General features: G+C 47.1%; 1 protein-coding gene across 2 annotated transcripts in view; it reads right to left on the minus strand.

The window, feature by feature from the left end:
* Positions 1–902: 902 nt before the first annotated feature.
* Positions 903–16,398, minus strand: part of LOC143288461 (uncharacterized) — a 22,576-nt gene continuing 7,080 nt past the window's right edge. For both annotated transcript variants that reach the window (XM_076596984.1, XM_076596988.1), the window contains 5 exons: positions 13,833–13,927; positions 8,485–8,764; positions 6,279–6,382; positions 3,758–3,863; positions 903–3,233 (listed from right to left, as the gene is read on the minus strand). In XM_076596984.1, the coding sequence (XP_076453099.1) occupies positions 3,061–3,233; positions 3,758–3,863; positions 6,279–6,382; positions 8,485–8,764; positions 13,833–13,927 (758 nt within the window). In that variant the 3' untranslated portion in view covers positions 903–3,060. The remainder of the gene's footprint in view (positions 3,234–3,757; positions 3,864–6,278; positions 6,383–8,484; positions 8,765–13,832; positions 13,928–16,398) is intronic.

The raw sequence follows: 16,398 nt of genomic DNA on the forward strand, positions 1-16,398 counted from the left end.
TAGTCTTAAGGATATTACTGTTATTGTCAGTTTACCAATTCAGCTGCTGTGTAACTAATGTTCTGTATGTTAAAGTAATGAAAGTCTGATAAAATCGTCAAATCTGCCAAAACTGATCACGAAGTGAAAGTGGCATTACTCTCACATATTTTAATAACACTTTTGCTGTATATATGTGTAATAATGCAAGGACAGACTTCTGTTTGTGAGTAATAAAAGCACTGATGCAAAATTGTAAACTTTATTCTTTCCAGGTTGAGCAGACACCTTTGTTATTTCTTTTCATTTCAGTGAAACACCATGACCAGACATGTTTCCCAGACTGCAGTTGGCTAACCTTATAACTTGTAATTTTGCTTAGATTGGTCTAATGTCACAGGTTTCAACTGTGTAGGTAATTAATTTTATTCAGCAATGCTCAGAACAGTACAAAAACTCTGCAAAAGCCAGTTACAACAGCCTAGATTGTAATTGACTGAAATAATATTTTCAGAAGTGTTCACTAACATAACCATTTTTCAGCAGTATATTTTTTCATTCAGTTCATGTCAAGTGTACTGATGTACATCAGGTCTGTATTGACTTGCACCTCTGTAGATCTGTATTATCATGAACAGCTTTCAATATATAATGAAGAAATTGTCAGATTAAGATTTCATGATGGTATTGATGAATTTAAAGAAAAATTGCTGATTTGACATGATTGATGTTTCTTCAGTTCATGCAAACAGCTATACATCAGAAGCTTTGTCTAGAAGAGGTTATAGTATTGCTGATGCTTCATTCATGGTCATTGCGGAAATGCATGGAAAATGTATTCAAACATATCATTCTGATTGGGTGTTTCATGTATGTGTGTGTGTGTGTGTGTGTGTGTGTGTGTAGCAACCTAAGGGTGTGTGTGTCTTTGTCAAGTTTGTGTGTATATCTGTGTGTGTATCAGTTCATATGTATAAGTGAGAGTGAGCCCAAGGGCATGCATGTGCATGTTTTTAAAAACTCTTCCTCTGAAAACAACAATTTGAAAACAATGTACTGATGATCATGCCAACCTTCACATCATACAATTTTTTTTTTTTTTTTTTTTTGTCTTGTGAGATCTAGATCCACTCCATTGTATTTATGGCAAATTTTGACACGATTTGCATGCTGCTTACTGGTCCAATAACCTGTCCAGGTCATAGGGGCACTGCATGGTGGATCTCCAAACTTGAAGCTTCCACTTGCCCCGGACATAGGCAAGTGCCAGGGTTTGGGTGAAGGTTTTCTGGTCCACTCAAGGATGCTATCTGTTCACCTCTTTCTCTGATGTCCCCTTCTCTTTCCTTAAACTGTTCCTTGAAGGATAATCTTGGAGAGGCCACAAGATCTTGTATAATGTTACCTGGCCGTACCATTTTAGTTTCCTCTTCTTTACAGAAGACAGTGAGTCTTTGTAGTGGTTCATAATTATGTTGTCTCACTCTTCTGTGCACCTCCTCATTCATGATGCTGCCAAGTGTATGAAATGTCAAGAAGTCGTCTTAAGCACCTCATTTCTGCAGCTTGGATCTTCCAATGGTGTTCTGCAGTCAGAGTTCATGACCCGCATGCATGCATGAGAACTGACAAAGATGAGAGCATGCAACAGTTCAGTTTGGTTTGGAGGGTGACCTTTTTATCTCTCCAGCTGGTTTGACATGAATTAATTAAATGAGTAAAACAATGTTTTCTTTTTCTAATTCTAAGAGACACATTGCAAACATTTTAAAACTCTTCACTGATTTGGCCACCACCAAGAAATCCTACGCAGGTCAATAAACATAAGACAGGTGCATTGGCAGAACTGTTGGAGCACTTGATTCTTGCCCGAGTCCTGAGTTTGATCCCCGTTTTTGGCACACCTTGTGGGTTAAAGGTGGATAATTTTCTGATCTCACAGGTCAACATATAAGCACACCTGTTTGTGCTTGAACCCTCTTCTTGTGCATACGCATGCAGACATCAAATATGCATGTTAAAGATCCTGCAATCCATATCAGCATTACATGGGTTATGGAAACAAAATATACTCGGCATGCACACCCCTGAAAATGGGAGTATGGCTGTCTATATTGTACGTGAAAAAAATTGTCATACACATGAAAAGTAACTTGTGCATACTAGTAAACATGGAGATTGAACCTTCGAATGCAGAAGAAGAATAAAAGTAAAACATGATAATGTAACAGGAACAGACAAAGTGAACAGAAGTGGACTTAAAGGTAAACCAAATGAGACACTGATACACACACACATACATATGATAATTATATGCAAATACTATCTAAATATATTTATACATATCACAGATTAACATAAGCTTACAGCTGGGCCAACAGCAAAGTGAGAGCTGTATGATCAATGGTTTCTCCACTGTAGTGGGACGTCATTTACAGCTTAGTCTTTTGTGAAGGACAATGACTGAACTCAGGAGGTAAGTTTGCACTGGTTTAGTGCTGCAGCCTTAGGGGCTAGCTGGCCTCAGGAAAACATCCCAACGTCAACTGTTCTGAAACCCCCATGGCTGAGAGAGTGGGCAAGTAACTTGGGCAAGGCACTCTCCACTATAATCAGATTCCAGCTCAGGTAGTCAAGACAGCAGATGCCTCCTCTGCTGTTCTGATGGTCATACACACGACTGACTATCATACATATTTATACATACACCACACACACACACACACACACACACACACATATATATATATTTACAAAAAAAGAAAAAAAAGTTATGTGTGTGTGTATGTGAATGGACACATAATGCAAACACACACGCACATGCTGTAATAATTCTTTAATCTTTTGATGCTTGGGTAACTGAATACTTGCAAGAGAAACTTGGTTTTAATCACTTATATCAAAATAAATTGTGTTTAAACAGAAGAACATAAGTTGCTGAGTCAAATAATTTGACGCACACACACACGCCACAACATCACTGCCAAAACGCTAAAGTCGCATCAGAAAACCAAGTGCTCAAAACTCAATCAGAAAGAAAGACAACTCCTCTCCCCTCCCCGGGGCAAAGTGACACACAATTCAGGCAGTCATGTCGCTGACCACTGTGTAGATGCCGGTGGCAGAGAAAGCCAGCCCCAGCACGACAATGGCCACGTCCTTGACTCTGACGGCCAGGGGAAGGTGTGGCCAACACAGCCTGAGGTGGATCGCACAGGGCAGGATGAAGGCCACTGTCGTGCTGCCCAACGCCCCTGGGATTCACATCAACATGGTGATGGTGAGGATGGTGATCGTGATAATGGTAATGATGGTGGTGATAGTGATGGTGACGGTGATAATCACAATGATGGTAATGATGGTGGTGGTGGTGGTTATGGTGATGGCGGTAGTGATGAGGATGATGGTGATGGTGATAATGATGGTGGTGGTGGTGGTAATGGTGATGACGATGATGATGTAATGATGATGGTGATGATGATGAATGTGATGATGGAGATAACGATTATGATGGTGTTGGAGATATTGACGGTGGTGGTGATGGTGGTGGTGGTGGTGAAGATGACGATGATGATAAATTTGATAATGGTGATGATGGTGATGACGATGATGATGGTGGTGGTATTCCCAATTGCCCCTCCCCCATCCCCCCCCCCCCCACACACACACACACGCACGCACGCACGCACACACACAATACATACGCGCGCGCACACACACACACACACACACACACACACACACACACACACACACACACCGAGCATCTGATACCAACCGATGAAGGCAGAAACGAAAGCAAAGCTGTCTCTAAGCAAGACTGCCAGAAGCACTATCACCAGTACCAGAGATACACGAATCACGTTGCGTTTCCAGCATGGCACCTGCAAATGAAACAACTATCGTGTTGTGTTCGGCTCGCATCATCCAATTGTTTTTCTGTCCAGCTGTGTCTATGAGTTCGGGTGGTTTCTCCAACGGTGTGTGCATGAAATGAAAGAACAATAAGGCTAGCAGAGTATAGGGTTCAGCTGAATCAGTGGCAGAAGCAGTATTGACTTGAAGTAGTGTACCTTGTAAACGGAGAGAGTCATCACTCTTTATTAATGTGTGCATGAATTATGGTGGTTCTCTAACGATGTGTGCATGAATCATGGTGGTTCTCTAACGATGTGTGCATGGGCTGTGGTGGTTTCTCTAACGATGTGTGTGTTGTAGTATTTTCTCTAACGATGTGTGCATAAATTATGGTGGTTCTCTAACGATGTGTGCATGGGTTGTGGTGGCTTCTCTAACGATGTATGTGTTGTAGTATTTTCTCTAACGATGTGTGCATAAATTATGGTGGTTCTCTAACGATGTGTGCATGGGTTGTGGTGGTTTCTCTAACGATGTATGTGTTGTAGTATTTTCTCTAACGATGTGTGCATAAATTATGGTGGTTCTCTAACGATGTGTGCATGGGTTGTGGTGGCTTCTCTAACGATGTATGTGTTGTAGTATTTTCTCTAACAATGTGTGCATGGGCTGTGGTGGTTTCTCTAACAATGTGTGCATGGGTACTGGTGGTTTCTCTAACGATGTGTGCGTGGGCTGTGGTGGTTTCTCTAACGATGTGTGCATGGGTACTGGTGGTTTCTCTAACGATGTGTGCATGGGTTGTGGTGGTTTCTCTAACGATGTGTGCATGGGCTGTGGTGGTTTCTCTAACGATGTGTGCATGGGTACTGGTGGTTTCTCTAACGATGTGTGCATGGGTTGTGGTGGTTTCTCTAACGATGTGTGCATGGGCTGTGGTGGTTTCTCTAACGATGTGTGCATGGGTACTGGTGGTTTCTCTAACGATGTGTGCATGGGCTGTGGTGGTTTCTCTAACGATGTGTGCATGGGTTGTAGTGGTTTCTCCGTCTAACGATGTGTGCATGGGCTGTGGTGGTTTCTCTAACGATGTGTGCATGGGTTGTGGTGGTTTCTCTAACGATGTGTGCATGGGCTGTGGTGATTTCTCTAACGATGTGTGCATGGGCTGTGGTGATTTCTCTAACGATGTGTGCATGGGTTGTGGTGGTTTCTCTAGCGATGTGTGCATGGGTACTGGTGGTTTCTCTAACGATGTGTGCATGGGTTGTGGTGGTTTCTCTAACGATGTGTTCATGGGCTGTGGTGGTTTCTCTAACGATGTGTGCATGGGCTGTGGTGATTTCTCTAACGATGTGTGCATGGGTACTGGTGGTTTCTCCAACGATGTGTACATGGGTTGTGGTGGTTTCTCTAACGATGTGTGCATGGGCGGTGGTGGTTTCTCTAAAGATGTGTGCATGGGTTGTGGTGGTTTCTCTAACGATGTGTGCATGGGCTGTGGTGGTTTCTCTAACGATGTGTGCATGGGTTGTGGTGATTTCTCTAACGATGTGTGCATGGGCTGTGGTGATTTCTCTAACGATGTGTGCATGGGTTGTGGTGGTTTCTCTAACGATGTGTGCATGGGTTGTGGTGGTTTCTCTAACGATGTTGTGCATGGGCTGTGGTGATTTCTCTAACGATGTGTGCATGGGCGGTGGTGGTTTCTCTAACGATGTGTGCATGGGTTGTGGTGGTTTCTCTAACGATGTGTGCATGGGCTGTGGTGGTTTCTTTAACGATGTGTGCATGGGTTGTGGTGGTTTCTCTAACGATGTGTGCATGGGCTGTGGTGATTTCTCTAACGATGTGTGCATGGGTTGTGGTGATTTCTCTAACGATGTGTGCATGGGTTGTGGTGGTTTCTCTAACGATGTGTGCATGGGCTGTGGTGATTTATCTAACGATGTGTGCATGGGTTGTGGTGGTTTCTTTAACGATGTGTGCATGGGTTGTGGTGGTTTCTCTAACGATGTGTGCATGGGCTGTGGTGATTTCTCTAACGATGTGTGCATGGGCTGTGGTGATTTCTCTAACGATGTGTGCATGGGCTATGGTGGTTTCTCCAGCGATTATTTACTGTATATTTCACTATACTCATTTATATAATTGGGTCTCTGGAAAACATTTGCAGTGACCCAGGCTTTGACACACAACCGAAAGAGCTGGAGGAATATGGTGAACACTTAGTGCTGTGGCACCCCGACTGATGTCTGTCTACAAAGTTAAAGGAGAAGGGAGATAGACAGACAGACGGACAGACAGACAGACAGAGAGAGTCTGTGCTATTACATATACATAAATGGCAAATGGAGTTGAACGGACTTTTTCACAATCTGTTTACCCTAACCCAAAAGTAGACTCAGGTTTTATAAGTTTGGTAATGTAACATACCATACCTGAATCAGATGTGACTTGTTCTCAGTGGGGACCGTTGTGTGGTTTGGGTCTGATTCCAGTAATGCTTCATCCTCTGCAGAATCCTTTCGGAAACAGCATCGTCCTTCATAACATATTCCAAGTTGCAATGTAAAGTGACCTAGTATGATTTTTATGAATTCGTGTGTATCACCCTCTCCCCCCTCTACCCCCAACCCCCCGGCACATGCCCGTGCAAGCACACATACACTGATGTGTCCCGTATAACGGTACACCCATATATGATCATACACGCATGCATATTCATGCGATGATGAATATCTAGATTCTATTGAACTGGTTCTTTTATATATTGTTGACCCATATTTAGTATAGACGGTCAAATTCAAAAAGGAAGAAAAACAAAAACACTATCGTTTTTTTCAGCAGCATTCATTCTTTCTTGTCCTTTTAAACATTTTTTCTATCCCCTTTCATTTCTTTTAAGTATTAAAACAAACAAACAAACAAACAAAACCACTACAGTTTCTTCTCTGCCCACAACACCGTGCACTGTAATACAAATCAACAGAACATAACTATACCATACATTACAATACATACAATACTTTGCACCAGTGAATTTATATCCACAAAAGTCACTGACATAAATACAGCAAAATTAGCACAACACACAACAGCGCAACACGGCACAACCCACTGCAGCATAATGCAGGAGCACAACACAGCACAACAACACAGCACGGCACAGAACTTTACTACAGCGCAACAGATCAACACATACATGGGGACAAAACACAGCACAGCATGACGACACAACCCAGCACAACACGACAGTACAACACAGCACAGCATGACAGCACGACACAAGCAACACAACATACAGCACAGCGTGAAATGACGTCACGGCACAACATACACACCACACCACAGCACAACGAGACGTAATATGACAGCACAGCATAGCGACACACCACAGTCCACCACCACCATAACCACCACGTCCTAACCACAGTCCCCCTTTGACACGCCCCCCCCCCCCACCCACACACACACACACACACACACACACACACACACACACACACACACACACCTTCTCCCTGAAGGGCGGCCCCTGTCAGCTCAAGCACAAGGAACGTCTTGAGGGAAAAGGTGAAGAAGACATCCACCACCACCACACCCCATTCAGTCTCCCCACCTCCACACCCTCCACCTCCGCCCCCTTTATTAACCTCCACCTTCACCCCTCCTGCACCCCCACACCCCCTACCCTCAGCCTTCTCCCTGAAGGACGGGGGAAGTATCTTGAGAGTGGGGGGGGGGGGGGTGAAGAGGACCCCCACCTCCAACATACCCCCACCTCCACGCCCTCCACCTCCACCCCCACCCTCTGTCTTCTCCCTGAAGGACGGGGGAAGTATCTTGATAGTGGGGGGTGAAGAGGACCCCCACCTCCAACATACCCCCACCTCCACGCCCTCCACCTCCACCCTCTGTCCTCCCTGAAGGACGGGGGAAGTATCTTGATAGTGGGGGGTGAAGAGGACCCCCACCTCCAACATACCCCCACCTCCACGCCCTCCACCTCCACCCCAACCCTCTGTCTTCTCCCTGAAGGACGGGGGAAGTATCTTGATAGTGGGGGGTGAAGAGGACCCCCACCTCCAACATACCCCCACCTCCACGCCCTCCACCTCCACCCCCACCCTCTGTCTTCTCCCTGAAGCACGGGGAAGCATCTTGAGGGGGCCGGGGAGCGTGGGGGAGGAAGGAGTGGGTGTGTGTGTGTGTGTGGGGGGGGGGGATAGAGAGGACACCCACCACCACCACACCCTAACCACCACCAAAGTACCCCCACTTCTACACACTCCACCTCCACCTTCACCCCCAACCCTGTCTCATCCCTGAAGCACGGGGAATCATCATGAAGGCGGCGGGGATGGTGTGTGTGTGTGTGTGGGGGTGGGGGGGGGGGGGTAGAGAGGACACCCACCACCACACCCTAACCACAGTACCCCCACCTCCACACACTCCACCTCCACCTTCATCCCCACATGCCCCCCTCCCCTTCTGTCTTCTCCGTCCCTGAAGCACGGGAAGCATCTTGAGGGGGAAGGTAGAGAGTACACCCACCACCACCACCGAATACCCCAGCAACAGCCCCCCCCCCCCCCCAGCCCCCTACCCTCTTGCCCCCACGCTCCCCAACCCCACCCCCTCTACCTTCTCCCTGAAGGGCGGCCTCTGTCAGCTGAAGTACGGGGGACATCATGAGGGGGAAGGTGAAGAGGGCGCCCATGATCAGACACAGGTTGACCATCACCGCCAGCCACGACCCCATGTCCAGGTTCAAGGTCACCACCTGCGCGATGCCGCTGCCGAAGGTGAGGTATCCGAGGACGCACGTGCAGATGTGTGACAACACCAAGACGGTGACGCTGCCGGACAGGTAGGGCGTGAAGTTGTGTCGGTTGCCCTCCATGCTCCCTTCCACTAGCAGTATCTGGTTGATAAGAATAACGATAATGATAATGATGATATTGATGATGACAATAACAATACTGATAATAATGATAATGATGATGATAATGTGACTTGGAATAGAGCGACGGGCGCCATAGCAGAATGGTTAAAGCGTTGAACTTTCGATCTGAGGGTCCTGGGTTCGAATCACGGTGACGGCGCCTGGTGGGTAAAGGGTGGAGATTTTTACGATCCCCCAGGTCAACATATGTGCTGACGTGCTAGTGCCTGAACCCCCTTCGTGTGTATATGCAAGCAGAAGATCAAATACGCACGTTAAAGATACTGTAATCCATGTCAGCGTTCGGTGGGTTATGGAAACAAGAACATACCCAGCATGCACACCCCCGAAAACGGAGTATGGCTGTCTACATGGCGGGGTAAAAACGGTCATACACGTAAAAGCCCACTCGTATGTATACGAGTGAACGCAGAAGAAGAAGAGAAGAAGGAATATAGCTTACACCGTAGCTCTAAGCGCATTTATACCAATACATGTGGTATGAAAAATACGTAAGAATGTAACTAACTATCTAACTAAATATAAACATCTATATATAGTAGGCCTCCTTCGGTCATGGCTGACCATGGATAGAGTATATCCGACCTAATGTCTAATTTGGCTGTCTGCTTGGACCAAGCAGCGTCGCCTGTGACTGTAGAGACCGATGCGAGAGATACAGTCACTGTCGCAGCGATCACATGTGTCAGCTGATGCTGGTCTGTTGGCTGCCGTCCCTTTTCTGCGAGCTCGCTTTTCTGCTGCAGCAGCTGACAGTTTGTCCTCACCAATCCGTAGCTGATTCTTGAGAGTGCTTCTCCATCTGTTGCGGTCATCTGCAAGGCCCTCCCAGGACTCAGTGTTGATCTCAAGTGCCTTCATGTCACGTTTGCAAACGTCTTTGTATCTCAGCTTTGGGCGGCCGATGCTTCTCTGCCCCGTGGCGAGCTCTCCATAAAGGATGTCTTTTGGGATGCGATCATCTTCCATGCGGCGAACGTGGCCCAGCCAGCGCAGCCGACGCTGTCTCAGCATGGTATACATGGTCGGGAGGCCAGCGCGAGTCAAGACTTCGGTGTTTGTCACCTTGTCTTGCCAGGAGATGCCGAGTATGCGCCGTAGACTTCTCAGATGGAAGATATTGAGCTTTTTCTCCTGATGAGCATGTGTGGTCCACGCCTCATTGCCATACAACAAGGTGCTGAGGACGCAGGCGTTGTATACAGCCATCCTTATCTTCGTGGTCAGCTTGGGATTTGTCCACACTCTTTTCGTGAGGCGGGCTAGCGTTGTGGCTGCCTTCCCGATCCTCTTGTCGATCTCGGTGTCAAGGGAGAGGTTGTCGGTGATGGTGGACCCAAGGTAAGTGAATTGATGGATGGCTTCAAGCTCGTAGTCATCAATGGTGATGGCTGGTGGAGATGGCGTGTCTTGGCCTAGGACATTTGTCTTCTTGAGACTGATGGTCAGACCGAAATCTTTGCAGGCCTGGGAGAAGCGGTCTATTAGTGACTGCAAGTCCCGCTGGGTGTGGGTCACAACTGCGGCATCGTCAGCAAAGAGCATGTCTCTGATGAGGGCTTCGCGGACTTTTGTCCTTGCTCTGAGGCGGGCGAGATTGAAGAGCCTGCCATCTGATCTGGTCCGCAGGTAGACCCCTTCTTGCTCTGTGCTGAACGCATGTCTCAGGAGAAGAGCAAAGAAGATTCCAAATAGGGTTGGGGCGAGGACACAGCCTTGTTTGACCCCGCTGCGCACGTCGAAGGGCTTGGAGAGGTTACCATTAAACTGCACTGTCCCTTTCATGTTGGAGTGGAAGGACTCAATCAAGCTGTGCAGTTTGAGGGGGCAGCCAATCTTTCGAAGAGCCCTGAAAAGGCCGTCTCTGCTGACTAGGTCAAAGGCCTTGGTGAGGTCAATGAATGCGACATACAGGGGCATCCTCTGCTCTCTGCACTTCTCCTGGATTTGGCGAAGGGAGAAGATCATGTCTACCGTGGATCTCTCTGCTCGAAAACCGCACTGTGATTCCGGGTAAACGCGTTCGGCCAGTTTCTGCAGGCGAATTAGGAGGACCCGAGCGTAGACTTTGCCTACAATGCTGAGAAGTGAGATGCCTCTGTAGTTGTTGCAGTCGCTCCTTTCACACTTGTTTTTGTATAGGGTGATAATCTTGGCATCCCTCATGTCCTGCGGTACAGCTCCCTCATTCCAGCACTGACAGAGGACTGTGTGCAGAGGATGCAGAAGAGTAGTCTTGCAGTGTTTAATGAAGTCTGGGGGAATTCTGTCACTGTCAGGTGCCTTGCCTGATGTCAGGCTGTTAATGGCCTCGCTGAGTTCGTCCTCAGTTGGCTCTGCGTCAAGTTCTTCCATGACCGGCATGTACTTGATGGCATCGAGGGCTGAGTTGGACACCATGTTTTCTGTGGAGTAGAGGTCGGAGTAGTGTTCTGCCCATCCCTCTCCATCTGCTGGCTAGGATCGTTGATTACTTCCCCAGTGGAGGATTTGAGGGGGGCAGTCTTGCTCTGTGTTGGTCCCAGTGCCTTCTTGATACCATCATACATCCCTCGGATGTTGCCTCTTTCAGCAGCATTCTGTATCTCTTCGCTGAGCTCTGTCCAGTACTTATTTGCACATCGCCTGGCGTTAAACTGAACCTTACTCCTGGCGGCCCTGAGGATTTGCAGGTTCTTCTCACTGGGTGACCGTTTGTACTCAGTGAGTGCAGCGCACTTGGCCTCAATACTGGGAGTCATCTCTGATGATTTGGCCTCAAACCAGTCGTGGGACTTCGCGGTTTTCTTCCCAAAGGTGGCCATAGCAATGCGATGCATGGTGTCTCGTAGCGTTTCCCATCTTTCTGTGGCAGAGTCTCTGGGCTGCAATGCATCGAATTCTCTCTCTAAGGCCTCTGCGAACTGTTCTACAAGGTCTAGCTGAGACATCTTGCTGACGTCAATGCGAGAGTTCCCTTGTTTCTTTGAGCAGTGGAACTTCTTTGGTTGCAGTCTAATCTTGCAGCATACCAGAGAGTGGTCCGTGTCGCAGTCTGCACTGTGGTAAGAGCGAGTGTGGAGAAGGTTTTTGATGGCAGCTCGTCTTACTAGGATCAGATCCAGTTGGTGCCAATGTTCTGAGCGCGGGTGCCTCCAGGAGACTTTGTGTTGGGGCTTCGTCTTGAAGAAGGAGTTGGCGAGGTTCATGGTAGGTACAAAACTCAAGTAGTCGCTGTCCATTCTCATTCATTTTCCCCATTCCAAAGGAACCGAGACAGGAGGGCGACGAATCGTTGTCTGCACCCACTCTGGCATTGAAGTCGCCCAGGAGAACAAGTTGTTCTGTCCTGGTGATGTTCCTTATGGTTGATGCGAGATTTTCGTAGAACTCATCCTTGGCGTCTGGAGACGCGGGCAGTGTTGGAGCATATGCGCTGACGAGAGTGACATAGCCTTTGGAGGTGTTGAGGCGGAGAGTCAATAGTCGTTCTGAACCGCCGCTGCCTGGTTCGATCATGTTCAGCAGGCTGTCCCTGACTGCAAAGCCTACTCCGTACTCTCTTGGGGCATCAGAGCTCTTTCCTTGCCAGAAGAAGGTGTAGTCCCTCTCCTTTAGTGTTCCTGAGTCAGCCAGCCGTGTTTCCTGCAGAGTGGCAATGTCCACATTTAGTCTCTTCAGTTCGCTGTTTATGACGGCCGTCTTTCTGGCGTCGCTGATGTCTTGCAGATCTTGGGAGAGCCCAGGCATCATTGTCCGGACATTCCAACAGGCCAGTTTCATTGTTGAACCGTTTCTTGAAGTTTTCTTTTTGCCTGGTGCGGAAATTAACGACCTGCTTGTCGGATATTCTCCTAATCTTCATACACCCATAGAAGAAGGCAGGCCGTGGCGGGACAGCACCTAACTGGCTGGGGGCTGCCCAGCTTGGGCGGGCGGTAGCTGTCCAGTGGGACGCGAGGGTCCCTCCCACCGTCAGAAGCAACCCCTGGCGTCGGCTCTACGCCAACTGAGCGCTAACTTATAACCGGTAACTGTTGCTTCACGTGTTGTTCCGACGCTAGTGCTAGTAGCGAAACTGGAGTGTCCTCTCCAGGTTTTAGGTGCAAGGTGCAAGGTGTTTGTGAATGGATGGACAGATGTAAGCCTGGGCAATGTAATATGGAAGACAGGCTGTTGCACATGCAGCTTGTCCCCCCTCTTCACCTCGCTGACAGATCCAAAGAAACAGCAAGGCTGTTACGTTTTGGTGCCAACGCGGCCGCAGGGGCTGCCGGAAAGTGACAAAGTTTGCCATCCAACCACCTTAGGGGCCCCACACCGGATTTTCTATCAGGGTTTACTCCCTTAGCTAGGTGGCCGCAGGTAGCTCTCCAGAGCTGGCGCCCTTTGATGTCATTTAATTCCACCAGGGTGTCTAGCCACCCTCCTCACCATCCTCCTGAGAGGACTGGTGGGGGGTGCTGATTTAGTTGCCAGCAATTCGACCCTGTGACAGGTAGTACTGGGATCCAGGTTACCAGTAGCAGATATATCTATCTGACCTGACATATATATATATATATATATATATATATATATATATATCTACATCTACCCATCTATCTATCTATAGGAGAGCCGTTTGCCATGTGTGTGCGTGCCTGAGTGCGTTTTGCAGGGATGCGTTTTTTGGAGGGCGTATGGGTGGGTGGGTGGTCTCCAATGTTCAGGTGCGTGCGTGTATTCTGGAACATGCTACCAAAAATCAAAACGAGGACAAACCCCCATGAACTTCTGCACTGAGTACGTATACCACTAGATATTACATGTCCGTGACTGCCTGCACACAGTCACAAACCGAAAAAAATGTACCGAACTTTATTAAGGTGGGTGTACGCTCTGTCTGTTTTTCTGTCTGTCTGCCTCTCCACTGGCTGAAGAAGTGTGATACTTCACTTTTCTCTATGGTTCATCTACCCACCACCCTTACAACGTTTATCAAATTTATATCTTAAATCTTCACAGCAGTGACTGCCACAAACACTAAACTACATTCATGACTTACAGTTCCGGCTCCTTCAAAGGCCGCGGCTGCAGTGCCGAAGAGAAAGGGCAGTCCTTCTGCACGTGCCCACACCCAGCTGTCAGACATGCGGAACTCTGCAAAACAGACAGAGGGTCTTCTGTGAGACTAACAGTAGTAGCTGTAGGGAAGTTTCAGTTTCAGTTTCAGTTTCAGTTTCAAGAAGGGGTCAAAGCATGCACACTGATCTATGTATATGACAGTACATCTGCTTTGGAAAAAAAAATGATAAGAAAAGAAAAGAAAAAAAGAAGAAAAAAGGGCAGATGCCAAACAAGGCCAAGGCGCTGGTCAGGCCTTGAGAGCCAACCCTAGGTTGCTCTTAGCACCCTGACACTCTTAGCACCCTGGCTCTCTTAGCACCCTAACTCCCTTAGCACCTAACTCTATTAGCACCCTGACTCTCTTAGCACCCTGACTCTCTTAGTACCCTGGCTCTCTTAGCACCCTAACTCTCTTAGCACCCTAACTCTATTAGCACCCTAACTCTATTAGTACCCTGACTCTCTTAGCACCCAGACTCTCTTAGCACCCTAACTCTCTTAGTACCCTGGCTCCCTTAGCACCCTGACTCTCTTAGCACCCTAACTCTCTTAGCACCTAACTCTATTAGTACCCTGACTCTCTTAGAACCCTGACTCTCTTAGTACCCTAACTCTCTCAGCACCCTAACTCTCTTAGCACCCTAACTCTCTTAGCACCCTGACTCTCTTAGTACCCTGACTCTCTTAGTACCCTGACTCTCTTAGCACCCTAACTCTATTAGTACCCTGACTCTCTTAGCACCCTAACTCTCTTAGCACCTAACTCTCTTAGTACCCTAACTCTCTCTTAGCACCCTAACTCTCTTAGCACCGTAAGAGAACATAGCACATTAACTCTCTTAGCACCCTGACTCTCTTAGCACCCTGAAATATTAACACAAAATGAAATAAGATAACCCCAAAAAAATGAACAAATAAGTAAATACATAAAAGAATATATGATAAGATGCAAGACACGTAGAAAGCTGACAATTCAAATGAAATAAAAGCTGCACGAAAAACAAAACAAAAAGAAGCAAACTGACAAATGGTCTGAAAAACAACCAGCTGCTCAGACACAACACCGTGCAACGCATTCAGGTTCTTCTTCTGCGTCCATGAAATACAATACCCCTGTTCATCGAAAGCACAAACTGGCTTTGATGTGTTTGGCAATTTTAACCCGCCTTTTTAGCAGTCAGATTGTTTCGTGGAATGTGCAAACTGGATATGTTAATGTTTCCATCACCCACCAAATGCTGACATGAATAATGACATCTTTGACATAAGCCTACAGATTCGATCTTCTGCACATGAATCCGTATGGATGGTATAAGGTACTAACAGGATAGCACTTAATTATGTTCCACCTTTGATCCCCATGAACTGGTACCGGGATTGAACACAGGATCCTCAAATTGAAAGTCCAACGTTCCAATCACTTGGCTGTTGAACATTTCATTTTAGTCCAATAATATCAAGAAATATAAGAATGCAAATATGATATACAGCTATTATTTTTTGTTTTTATCTCTTATACCAAGTGGACATAATTATCATTTAATTAGATCTTAACGCCTTGGATCCATAAGTGTCACACACACACACACACACACACACACACACACACACACACACACACACACACACACACACACACACACACAGAGAGAAGAGAGAGAGAGAGAGAACACCATTGTTTCTTTTCCGGGAACGTCTCTGTCTTCAGTCCATGGGAGTTGAAACATCAAAACTGCAGTTTTCAAGATGATAGTTCTTTTCAGATCTGATGTTGCTGCTGTGTCTAACTTGAGAAGAATCGTGCTCTCAGCTAATGCTCTGAGCTCGAAAACTGGTGCTTTGCACCCATATGTGACTGCCTTATTATTTTCTCCTCTGCTAACATGTTGCTATAAGTGCATATTTATCTCGTCCATGCTGGAACTCAGTGGCACTGTATGATCTTGCTGTTCATCTCAGACAGCCAACCACAGCCCCGTTCTGGAACAGTCCTGGCAGCAACAGTCCGTAGGGTTCTGTCAATGTTGGTCTGATGGTAGGAGTTCCGTCACTGTCAGGTCACCAGGAGACCACACACCAGAGGAGACACTCAGTGCACAGCCGCTGATTCATATTTCAATGGTGTTCAGCAGTGCCTGTTCTGATTCAGTATGCACATGACGACACATGCTAAGCCCCATGTAAGGTCCACTGACGTCAATGATAACTTTATCACGGAGCCAGACTGAAGAGACCAGAACAGGCAGTAATGGACACCACCAAAGCGACTCATCAGCAGTACAGTCTCATCTAGCGCACAGCCTGGTGGTGACTATGTCCCTGTGGACTGCTGGCACTAATACTGTTGCATATATGTCTGGGTGTCTGGGTGTCCGTGTGGCTGGTTGATTTCGGAAGAGCGGCTTGGGGTAATGCTACTGAAACAACACAGATGGTGGGGCAGCAAAAGTACACAAAAACTAATATAAAACAAACAATCAATCAAACAAACAAAAAGAACAAAA

Source organism: Babylonia areolata, chromosome 1 (genome assembly GCF_041734735.1).
Source record: "Babylonia areolata isolate BAREFJ2019XMU chromosome 1, ASM4173473v1, whole genome shotgun sequence".
NCBI lineage: Eukaryota > Metazoa > Mollusca > Gastropoda > Neogastropoda > Buccinidae > Babylonia > Babylonia areolata.